This window comes from Cynara cardunculus (genome assembly GCF_001531365.2).
Source record: "Cynara cardunculus var. scolymus isolate 2C chromosome LG 10, CcrdV1, whole genome shotgun sequence".
Taxonomy (NCBI): Eukaryota; Viridiplantae; Streptophyta; class Magnoliopsida; order Asterales; family Asteraceae; genus Cynara; species Cynara cardunculus.
In genome coordinates this window covers 22,266,771-22,279,588 of record NC_037537.1, presented here as the reverse complement: position 1 = coordinate 22,279,588, position 12,818 = coordinate 22,266,771, and the positions used below count along the sequence as shown (strand labels likewise).

At 36.5% G+C, this 12,818-nt stretch overlaps 1 protein-coding gene across 1 annotated transcript; it reads right to left on the bottom strand.

Annotated features, from left to right (window-relative positions):
* Positions 1–562: 562 nt before the first annotated feature.
* On the bottom strand, positions 563–7,225 carry LOC112519426 (acetyl-coenzyme A carboxylase carboxyl transferase subunit alpha, chloroplastic-like). Its single transcript, XM_025127536.1, has 12 exons — positions 7,021–7,225; positions 5,278–5,656; positions 5,126–5,200; positions 4,292–4,399; positions 4,020–4,180; positions 3,654–3,768; positions 3,394–3,548; positions 2,913–2,964; positions 2,769–2,837; positions 2,519–2,596; positions 1,364–2,432; positions 563–861 (listed from the first exon to the last, which is right to left on the bottom strand). Exons 2-11 carry the CDS (start codon positions 5,617–5,619, stop codon positions 1,365–1,367), a joined length of 2,223 nt encoding a protein of 740 aa, XP_024983304.1. The 5' UTR covers positions 5,620–5,656; positions 7,021–7,225; the 3' UTR covers positions 563–861; position 1,364.
* Between the last annotated feature and the right edge of the window lie 5,593 nt (positions 7,226–12,818).

Below are 12,818 nucleotides of genomic sequence, written 5' to 3'. Positions count from 1 at the left end.
ACTTGGGATCATGTGAGATCAGCCTGTTTTCGTGAGACCCGTGAGACCAACATTTTACACTTGAAACTTCACAGCAAAATGCTGTGAAGGTAACTTTTTAAAACCTTTACAGTGTTTTTGCTGTGAAGGTTCGACTTTTTTTAAACCTTCACAGCGTTTTTGTTGTGAAGTTTACGTGTAAAAATGTGGTCTCACGGGTCCTTCTGTGCTTAACATATATGTATCGGTGTTATCTCTTATGCAATGCCATCAAAAGTTCTAGATGTAACAGAACCTCCAAAAAAATTGGAACTCGTCTGGTAAGCGCTAACCGTAACAAAAGTCGTCGCACTCACTTCCGCTTGCCTGCACTCACTTCCGCTTGCTTTCACTCTTACCACGTAAGATTCTTGGTCCTTACCATATTCATTCGGTAAGTTAATATGACTTGATAAGCGCTTATCCGGATAAGCATTTGGTAAACGGCCTTTTTACATGATTCAATTTTCAAATAGAAATTCCATCAAAATCAAAAGCAATACAAAGTCTGGATCAATTATATGATACCAACATCAAGCAGAAAAAAGAGAAGGCAAATTAATTATTGATAATCACCGAAATTTACACGACATGCTACGGTATAAAACTGACAGTTACGTTCTACTATTACAGCTGAGAATGACTACACCACGAAATTAATTTATGAAAAGAATTCATATAAAAGTCGATAAAATGTCAAAAAGAACTCAACTCAAACAGCAAACTTTCAAAGCAGACAGGTCTTGATCTTTACCAAATACGACATCCCGCTCATGGTTCAGATAGCCAACGTTAAAGCTCGTTAACCCACATTCCAGAGGACTCGATGCAGATGTTTATCAACTGCCAACGAATAAATATTTTCATCGGTTACTTGCATGCTTGATACTTGTGCAGTTCCAGAAAACAGGTATACTTTGAGGTCAAATTGTTTTAATTTTTAATTAATATGTGTATATCAAGTATTGATTTAAGATTAATGGAATGATTGATTTTATATATAAGACGTCAAATATGTCTTGATAAACTCTTTTATACAGCTTATTATAATTGTATAGAATTGTGTTAGATAAGTTGATAGAGCAAGTCCTAACAAATTTTTAGAACCCTTTTGAAATACAAAAGGTCTTATTGAAAAGTGTTCTTATAAAAAACATGTGTCTTATAAAAAACATGTGTCTTATAAAAGGACACTTCTTGTACTGTAGGAAAAACTAATAAGACATTTTATTTCAAAAGTGTCTTAAAAAGCGTCCTACCAACTTATTCACAACATTTTTACATGAGACCACAATTGTTGTGGCAAGTATTAGAACTGGAGAAAGGAGTCATGGAGTAAACTTACATCATGCATAGGTCGGTTCCTTGATCAAACTTCCATCATATCCTCCTGAAAGTTCGGCAAGCTCAGCCTGCAATCGTTCGTATTTCTCTTTGATGGCTGCAGAACTCATCACCTCAGCAACACCCTGCTTAATTTGCTGCTCCAAAACCTCCATCTTTGCCTTTGATTGGTTACTAGGATTCTTGTTCTTCATGGCCTCTAATTTCAACATCTCGATTTTGTTTTTCAAATCTGGGGTTGATTCAATAACATCTTGGATTATCTGGTTAATTTCAGCATTAAGTTCATCAACTTTTGCTTTGATCATGGCCATCGAAGATTGACCTACCCGTGAAGCTACATGAACACCTGAAGCTTCGAGAGCTTTAACAAATTCGGATTCCACTTCTTCTCTAACCTCCAAAACTTTCTCCTTCAACTCCTGATCCAGTTCTTCAATGGCAGAAACCCCAGATTTTTCAACTTCATCTTTCAGTCCCAGAATCTTCTGCTTCAGAYTGGGMTTCTCCAAAACTTGTCTGAATTTTTCGTTCACTTTGGCCTTCAACGGAAGGCTCTTTTTGTATTTTTCAGCAAAAACTTTGGCTTCGGAAATTTCCTTTAACAAGTTTAGCTTGTAYTGCAGCCTTCCATGGTTAGGAGCCGTTGCCAGATTCTCGTTAAACTCATTCTTTAGATCCTCAAGATCCTTAAACTGAGCAGGAGTCAACTGTTGGTCYGTTGCTTTAGCAAATTCTTGGCGCATTTTAGTTAATTTTTCCTCGATRCCCAAAGCTTTAGCTGCTTGAGAAATTTCRTAATTTATCTCTCTTTTCAGCTTCTCAATCAACCCATTTTGATCCATATCTACTGAAGATGATTCCTTTGCTTTCAGAATTTGCTCCTTTAGTTTATTAACCTCACCCTGCAACACTTTGTCGGAAATAAGTCCAGGTCTTGGTTCCTCTTTCTKTTTCATGTTGACTTTCTTTTCKGGCTCGACGGGTAGTCCTTCTTGGAATCCACCAATCTTGCGAAACTTGAGCATTCGATGTCTTAACAGGTCTTCYGTACCCATCTTCTCAAGCTCCTATTTATACAAAACATATYTGTAAGTATAATCTRAGCATAGACTTTGGACTAACAGTAWTTATGGAATGGAGTTAATGTACTCACATCCATTGTTTCAAGAATGGCAGCTTTTATTTGTCCGGAAGTCCAGTGCGGATCTGCATGTGCACCACCAAGTGGTTCCTGCAATTATGGTCAGCCTCACATAAGATGGATGGGAACGGAAGTTCAAAAACAACTGAAAGTCTCTCGAATTCCCTATCCATTTCTCCATTTAATATATCCCGTTGTTTTATTTAGATGGATGAATGAAATTAGAGAGTTAGGGGAAAGGGAGAAAACAGCAGAATCTTACAGGGATGATGCCATCAGCAATCTGTAGCTTGCGGAGCTCCGTAGATGTGATCTTGAGCTTCTCAGCTGCCTATAAATTAGAAAAAAAACTATATAAGCTTTGAGCATTATACCAATAAAGACAAGAAGAGGACTGTTTCACCACCTTTGGAGAGGCTTTAGCGGTCTTCCACAGAATTGCTGCACATGCTTCAGGGCTATACCATGGAAATTAAATAATTTTAGGGAAAAAATGTAATGAAATGATTTAGCAACAACACAACTATCTTTACACAAGTTTCCTACTTCAAAAGACTGTAATTTGATTGGTTGATTTAGAAGGTTAGATTTAACTTGTAATAGGACAAGTAATAATACTGTCCAATAAGACTATTGGAAATTAAAAAAGGTCTCTAAAAAGCAGCTATGCTATCAAGAGGGTGAAACAAAACCAAAAGTGAAAAGATTAAGAAGTGTAAACAAATTGACCCTGTAATTTACTTGCTCAATCGACTAATAGCCTCAGGTGTTTTGGTCACAGGCAGCCATGAAATTTCAACTATAAATAAGATTACAAATTCATGAGAACATGATGATGCAAGATCTAACCTACATTTGTGGTACAAGTTAGAAAATTTTCTAGTCACCTGGCAACATAGAAGACTGCATTTTCAAGCATTAGCAATTTATTAGCACAACCAATTGCCAAAGCACCTCCAGATCCACCTTCACCRATCACAATGGAAACRATTGGCACCTTCAGACCGAACATAGTCCTTAAATTGTGGGCAATGGCTTCACCCTGCATAGAAATAAATTAACCACYAACTCAAGCACTGTAGAAACAATAATGGGTYGCTTAGCCATATCATAAAAGATAATCAGCTTTATATRTGTATCTACATACTTGGCCTAGTTCCTCTGATTTAAGGTCAGCAAATGCCCCWGGGGTATCGATGAAYGTGACAATAGGGAATCCATGGTGGTCTGCATARTACATCATGCGYAGAGCTTTGCGGTAGCTGTAAGAAACAWAGCATCAATGTTAGCAGGACTTCTAAAACCAAATCAAACCAAACSCAAATAAAAGAKAMGAAATGGAAAAAGGAAAGATTAAGGCTAGAGAMAAGTAWRYAGCACCATGWAATGAAAAGAYWGCMGGACTTCTAATAATATAGCATGTCTATAATGTAAATCTRTAAGATCTTTTGACATTGATTTCACCARGAGTAGCTCCARATAACTTWTATTGTTACCSRACCAATATGCTTACCCATGTGGTGTWGGCATTCCRAAGTTGCGTTGAATATTCTCTTTGGTATTTCTACCCTTCTGATGRCCCATAAACATGAAACGCCTGCCATCTATTGTTCCAATGCCTGTCACTATTGCAGGATCATCGTAGCCGCCTCGGTCACCATGAAGCTCAACAAACTATACATTTTGATACACAAAAGGGTCTATCGTATGGGATTCTTTCAAGTAATTTTTTAAGTTTTTAACTTGAGAAACATTAGAGAGCTTTGAGAACATCAAGTACCAGACCTTATCAGTAATGCTGAAGACATGATCAAGAAAAGTAGGCCTATTAGGGTGTCGTGCAATATTAACCCGCTGTATTGGAGTCAAATGTGTATAGAGATCTTTAAGAGCCTGTAAATGAGTACATAAAAAGATTAAGCAGACATGACAGATCAGCAATGTGACTTTATGTTATAAATTAAAAGAAAGCACCGGGAAAAAGGAACATTTTCGAGATCTATAATAGCTATTTTAAAGTTAGACTTATAACACAAACCCATCTAAGGGATTTAATTAATCTATTAGTTATACTTCATCATCACAAGGAAGGTGGGATGGTCAATGACCTAATGCAGATATATGCATTAATATTTCAAACCCAAGCACAAAATTTATCATATCTGCCTTTCTGGTCCCAAGTTCTTTTTTGAAGTCTTCTTATTTCTTTATGTTCCCCAAACTTTGTGGGCTAACTTTCTCGCTTTCACACACTTTCCACAAGTCAGGGGTCTTCATGGGTAGAGGTCAAGTTTGGATTATACCCTCCAGACCTCACCTTAGTGGGATATACTGGGCTCGTTTGGTTTAGTTATTCCAAGCATAAATTTTCAAAATTATGTCAGCTTCTCAACCAAACATCAACATTTCCAACAGAACTGAACCAAATTAATAAACAAGTATTTGCTGAATGCCATTAGTCATAAACTACAAATACTCCTAATCACAACAAATGAACACTTTACCTACTATTAAATAAAACCGAAAATAATAACTTGGATCTGTCATTCATTGAGAATTATATTTAACTTTTTAACATTCGTCTTATGGAGACATAAAAATTCAAATAAGTAACTGAACCTGCTGATATTTGTTCTCTAATGAGATGATTTGATCACTGAAGTCTAGACCAGTTTCATTTGCCATCTTTTGCACCTGCATACAAACAAAAATTGAAATTTTAGACATCTTACTACGAAGTGACGACATTAGAGCGGTTTAGGAGGCTTTACATCAATAATTTTCTTTTGTAGATCCATAAGAGGCTTCTCAAATTCCAAGGTAACTGGCTTCGGCTTTTCCTTTAAAGGCTTGAATGGAGAAAGATGACTAAGAACTCCACCCTTCACATTGGAGTCAGGATCCTGGGGCCACGGGTACTCATGCTGCTTCACCTTCCTGACCTTTGCAGAGATACTTATTCGTTTCTTCCTTGTGCCAGCATGTCCTCTGCCTAACGTTCTTAGTGGTACACCATTGACACCATTACTAGAGCTTCGAAGAACATCTGAAGCTGCAATTCCAGAAGACAAACTCCCAGAAAAGGTAACTGCCGACTGAGATACTGAAGTCATCTCCAGACCCAAAAGTATGGCACTTCAAATTCTCACCCTAATCCATCCACAAACAACAATATAAATCAAATGAAATGGAAAAATATCAAAATACACATCAAGTTGCAGCTTCAGAAAATATAAATACTATAAAAAGTCAGCATTTTAGTTGAACTCCCACCAAATCCCAAATTTTATTTTCCATAATAACCTATCTTTTCCTCAATGATGTTCAAGTTCTAGATTAAACAAAAACATAACAATCAAATTCGACACATGCTCATACCTTTAATGGTCCCCAGTTATTGAACCCTTCTTTTCCTCAATCTCAAACACTTGCACAAACTCAAATTTCTACACCCTTTTTGAAGATCATGGTCATAATGTGTATGGTTCAGATACAAGTTCTCATATTCTCTTTCTATTGCCTACAATTTCAATAACTTCTACATGTTTTTGCTCAGGTGATCTCTTACCATATATTTAATATTTATGGTGACAATACAACCTTGCTTCAAGCTGGCAGATGATAGACTAGGAGGTGTTTTCTAATATCATATTGTAGTGAGGTTGACTTATCACAACCATATTGCTCACACAAACTCACTACCAAGTACCTAGTTGGCAGCGAATGGTCATCCTGTCAGAGAATCTGATCTGTCATACTCGATCTTCAGTTGGTCAATCAATGCCTACTAGGTATGGCAACTCAGTATCGTCCATTGGCGATCTAACCATATCTATGACCGAGGTACTGCACTGAATCTAGTTACTTATATGTGTTGTGAACAAATAAATTCGTTATCTTTTTGTGTTTCTAGTTGTAGGATTCCAATTTTCAGTAAACGTAAAGTTGATTAAAAAGTTTTTAGCAACTGGTATATATTGCTGATAACAATTAACAACCAAAAAATTGTTAACAAAACTGTACAGCTTATACAGCTTTGTGTGAACGATAAGCACAATGTTGATGGATAACAACAGTAGAACACATAAAGAAAAAACAGATGAAATGAATTCAAAGGGGATTGTGATTTGTCACAAAAAATGAAAACCATGTAGACGAGAGTAAAGAAAGGAGATGCAGATTGCTGAAGGGGAAAGAACAAAGAAGTAGAGGCTGAAATTGATTAAGAACTAACGAAACAGAGAAGATAGAACAATGGAAGTGAAACAATCTCTTCCAATTTTATATTATATACAATATCATAGAGTAGAACTTTTTCTATGTGATCATGCTGCAACAAGCTGCCATTTTTCCAGACAGTTGAGGCAATTTATGATACATAGTCAGCCAAGGCAATTCACAGTGTACAAGATAGTGGCTCTGATAACTCTGGAAGATAGAGAATAACCGGTTGACATGATTTAGTATAGATTGTAAATTATCCATGGAAATCGAACAGAGAAACCTGAGAGTACCTGAGGAGAAATCGAACCTTGAAGGAGAGCGGCGTGACAGAAGAGGCTAATCTTGGAAAACGTCAAGATACAACATCGAGAAGGAATTTTGTGCAGGAAGATCTGAGATTGAACACTATGAAGAGAAAGGATTTTACGAAGAGAGAATGGAGATTATTAGGAGGCAATGAGGAGACAGAGGTGCAACATCGAGATCATCGTCGATAGTTTTTGGGTTTTAGGTGAACTTCAATTGTTCGATACTTTTTATACGGTTTAAGAGTTAATTGTATGATTGGTCCACGTGGTTGATGTGTTTTAATACATCAATATTCTATTTAATATATAGAGAGAGACAGGCTGAATTAATATGCAACTTTTTGTATTTATACAACCAATACAATTCAATCTTAATTATTTATTTAATTTGATGAATATATGATTATATAAAAGTTTTGATTTTTTTCCTAATATAAAGTATTGATCATAATTAATGAATTTTAGTTATCTTTCATAAATATTTAAATCATAATAAATGAACTCTCATGATTTACAATGTATAACGTATTGGGTTTATGTTATTAACTTTGTTACATTTTTTTTTTCTGTTAAGTAAGTCAATCAAGAGGATGTTTTGATTATTTTAATCATTAGGACTAAATTGCAATAAAAACGACAGGGACCAAACATGTAATTTACTCTTTATACATCTATATCTATACTATATTATAAAGCATTTGGCTCATCTCTTAAAAACAAATTATCGTGCATAAGGTACAATTAATTTGTGCACATTACTTAAAAATCAAAAGTACCAGTTAATTATGCATACGTACATGTTTTTATGATGTTAGTTTCTACAAAACGTACATTCATTTGTACGATGATTGTTTGTCTTATGTCTCTTTGTTACTGGTATCAATTTGAACTTGAGCCATGTATCTAGTCATCCTCATATTAGTTGATGATAGGTTTCTTGATCTAGAACACGAATATGATCATTAAACTAGATTGACCAACTGTCAATGTCGTTTGGGTATGGCCATACACTCACATCTATTCGATTTATCAAGGGGCACAGCCATATCATACTCTCACCTAGTAGATGAACAAATCCCATCTTGACTATATGCGATTATAACAAGATTCACACTATCCTCAATAATAACCTTTTTAACTGCCTTATTTAGAACAACGTATGACTATTTTAAAACATAATGATTGACTCACTCTAGTGCCAGCATATATCTTAGGTCTAAGGATATATAGTATAACACCTCATTTCACATTTGCATATAATCCACGTATTTCGTGTAATATAGTATTTCTGTTATTTTGTTTCAATGATCTTCACTGATTCTATTTAGTGATCGTTGAAGGTGTATTGTAATTCTTTCAGAGACTGTTATACTTCAAGAATACTAAACTAACACCACAGATTCTTCAGCAATGTTGAAGACAAAAATGAAGATTATAGACCAGCAAGTTCGTGATCTGAAGCGGTATTCAGTGATTACAAGCTCGTCTACATATGTGTGAAATCTGCACAAGTTTCAACGAACATTGAAGAGACCTTTCAGCGTCATCACAATATTCAGCGATCAAATGAAACTTACCAAGCACGATTGTTTTTGTTTTGTCCTCCCTCACACAAATGACAAACCCATACCTTTCTAAAGTACAGTACAGTACGGAGCCACTCCATTGACTCTATAATGCTTACCTACTTTATGAAAGAAGACTGCTCCTATAAAGCCAAAAGGACTGTATACCGTAGCAAAAGACAAGCTTTTTTCCAAAATCTTGATACGTGCTTTGTACCTTTAAATTGCATTTAGTATAATGAGTATAAATAGTTGAGTGTTCTTCTCTTAGTTATCAATCTTCCTCACTAAGAACTTACCCAAGAAGTTACTTTTTCCACTACTTTCTGTCTAAGAGAAAGAACCATTTTAACAAGTGAAGAGCACTTTTATTCTTTCTTCATTTCTTGTAGCAAATCTTTTCTCTTTGCTATTTGTAATTGTGTGTATCTTAGATTGTTTAGATAAGTTCTTTACCTTATCTCTTCCGTAAAAAATATGTAAAATTTGTATTGGTCTTCTTTATCAAATGTATAATTTTTAAAAGTGATAGTTTATGTGTTTGTATTCATCCCCCCCCCTTCTACAAACTGATTACTTATAAAATCTTGTAGATACAGTTGGGATCAACAAGTGGTATCAGAGCAGTGTTTGCTTTTTGTATTGTATTGTTGTTTTATTCGTATTTTATTATCTTTCCATCTTTAGATAATTTATTCCTGTCAAAATGGCTTTGCAAAACACTAACACTAACTTTCACGACAATGGCTCTCTTGCCAAATCTCCCCATATCATCAGAGTCAGTCTCTAGAAGAATCGAATGTCTATATTCTTGGAAGGTGTGGATCCTGAGATCGCATACTATATTGAGAATGGACCTTATGTTCCATTTGTAATATCTCAATAGTTTCTGCAACTGCTACGACTGCCGTGATTCCAGAATGGCAGATTCTAAAGTTCCCTCATCAATGGAGTGATGAAGACAAAAAGAAGATGGCTTTAGACACTCGTGCGAGGTCTATAATATCCATGGCTCTTCCTGACGAGGTATATCACTCAATTATGAAGCTTAAAACCTCGAAATTCATGTGGAACACTTTATGTGTTCAATATGAATTTACTACTAAAGTACAAGAATCGAGGAAGATTAATTTAGTAAGACAATATGAAAACTTTCTTTGTGGAAAGATTGAAGCTTTGTTTAAAGTACATCAACATGTTAATTGTCTTCTTATTGATTTGAGTACAGTAAGAAGAGAATAGTCCAACTTAGAGACACTGACAAAATTCTTTGAATGTTTGCCAAAATCATGAGATCATTATACCATGTGTCTCAAGATGTCTAAGGACATGCCCTCCCTCTTTCTCAGTATCCTTTATGGAATATTGCTTAATCATGAGCAATCCCGTCAGCTGAAGAAGAATCTTCTTAAAGACTCTAGGGAAATAAAAATCTCTCCGTTAGCTTTGATCTCTGATAACCCTTCAGCTGACTCTTTTATTTCTTCCATTCCTTCTATTTCTTTTGTATCTATCACTGAGTTAGATCCTTCTAACTCAGGACGCTGATCTTTCAGAATTTGATGAGTCGATGGCCCTTTTTACTAACTCCTTTAGGAGGTTCGATAGAAAAAGTAACTATCGCAGATCTCCCTCGTTAACCTTAACTGAAAAACCAAAGTCAAACCCCATTGACTAGGCTTCAGCAATCTGCTACAACTGCCAATGCAAAGGTTACTTTGCTAGTGAATGCAGGTATAAGAAAATTGAGACGCCATCTTCCAAGCCCCCATCCTCCTTCAGATCTAAAGGTGATATATACCTGAAGTTAGGGGTGAGCACGGGTCAGATCGGACCATAAACTGAAGAAACCGATTGGGTATCAGATTATAATATCATGCCCCGTAATATGCAGTTCGGGGGAAGTTCGTGGTCGGGCCAGTTCGGGGAAGTTCGGGTTCGGTCGGGTTTTGGAGGGGTTCAGGCCGATGAAATACCTTTGTTTCTCACATTATCATGGATTTTTCTCTCCACTGTTTTCACCAAAGATAAGGAGTGTACATGAATATTTGTCGTGTATAAGTATTTTATACTTTAAAAAGAATACATTTGTGGGTATAATGCTTAAAAATGTAGATTTGCTCATGAAAACCTTATGCCTGTGGCTTGATCAAGTGGTTTGAACATAGTTAAGATAACTCCAATATTTTGAGTTAAAAACAACGTTTGTATATTTTTATAATGAATGGAGTGCATCAATGGGTTTATAATAAAAGTTTCACCCCTCAGGAACTCTGGAAGTTCACTGCCCAATGCCCACAACCCATAGATAAGAAAATATGCATATGAGTTAAAGTTAAATTGTTAAAGTGGAACTAGTTTAAATTGTCATTATCTAGCAAATTGGTGACCAAAAATTAGCTAAAGATCCAGGAACTCTGCAAATTGGTGCATCAATCATTTCCAAGAGCTGGTACTTGGTGCCTAAAAATTAGCTACAGATCCCTAACCCATCACCAATCTTTAGAGTTGTTGCATGGTAATAGTAATAGTCTTCTTAAGAAATGAAAGACAAAGATTGACATACACCATGACAATTCAAAGGTATCTAGTACTAGTAGTAAAAGTTGAACAATTCGATTTTCGGACGGTTTCAGGTTTTGGATCATGAGATCCTACCCAATCCCACTAACCCAATATAATTTTCGGATTTCGGACCTCGGGTTGGTTCGGTTCATAGATATCGGTTCGGTTAAGGTTTTTCGGTCGTTTTTTCGGGTAATCCGGGTTGGGTCGGGTTTTGCACAGCCCTACCTGAAGGAGAAGTACAAGAAGATGAACAATCTTCAGTGTAAAAGGCAAAGGTCTTGTCGCTGAAGAGTATGACTGGGCTGATTTTTCTGAAGAATCATCCTTTGACGAGGAAAACACGTTCTACCTCTGTCTAATTACCAAGGATGTCAAAGATGAACCATCAGAGACCTCATTTCTCCAGTGATCCCTCGTCATCAACCCCTACTTAGGTATGTTCCCTGAATGAACCATCTTCTTCTTCTTCTTCTTCTTCAGATAGCCTATCTGCACTAGATACGCTGACGGTTGACCTTTACAATGCCCTGAATGGCAAGTCCAAAGCTAAAAAGCTTAATCTTGATCTTCAAGAAAAATTAGAGAAATGTCATTCAAAGATCAAAGAGCTGACTAAGATTGAAGAAAATCTTAAGGATCGGGTCATTTTAAACCAAATCATAAGCATCGAACGCAAGTAGGCTATCGCTGAGCGTGAGCAAGCTATTGCTGAACTCAAGGCTGAGAAGGTTACCATTGAAGGGTGGTGCAAAGCCTCAATCAAGGCTTCTGAGATCATCAACGCTCAGATTCCTGCCAAGATAAAGAGTGGTCTAGGATTTTCCAATGATCAAGAAGAAGTGTCACTGACAAGTCGATGCTTAAGTTTGGTACTTTTGTCTCTTCCATTCCTGACACCTCTTCCTTTCAGTACTCTTCCAATGAGACTCATCTTGAAGGAACTCCCTCGAGTTCGGGATACAAAGACAAAGGTAAAGCCATTGTCATCGCTCCTCTGCCTAAGAAGGCTAACAAGTCAAATAGATCCAGATCTAAACCTTCAGCTTGTAAACCTTATTCCTCAGGGACCAAGGTATCTTAACCCTCTCAGAAACCTAAGCCAAAGCTGAAAGTGAATTTTTCACCCGAGGTATCCAAACCCTCAGTTGTTCCTCCTCCAACAAATGAGAAAGGACTCCTTGGAGCTTGTCCCTTTTCTATTTCTCAGACCCTTCTAGCCCTAAAGCTACCTTCAGCTGTAGAAAGTATCGTCACTGTGGAAAATTCACATATTGCTAGTAAGTGTCCTTCAACTACCAAATCTGGTCCGCCAACTAAAGTAAAGAAAGTAGCCAAGGCTGAAAAATCATCCAAGACTAAATCAACCACCAATGTTGTGAAAACGACTAAGATGAATAAGTCCACTGAAGCCTCTTCCTCAAGCTCAGTGAAGACACATGCTGACCTTGAGTCTTCAGCGTCAATGGATGTCGCCTCTAACTTCGCTGGACCCATTGAAAAATGGGTACCAAAGCAATCTTAATTTGTTTTCTTTTGTAGAAAGTCAAAGGCATTTGGTATCTTGATAATGGATGTTCAAGACATATGACTGGAGACAAATCCCTGCTCACTGATTAAAAAGATGAAAGAGGCCCTTCCGTAACCTTT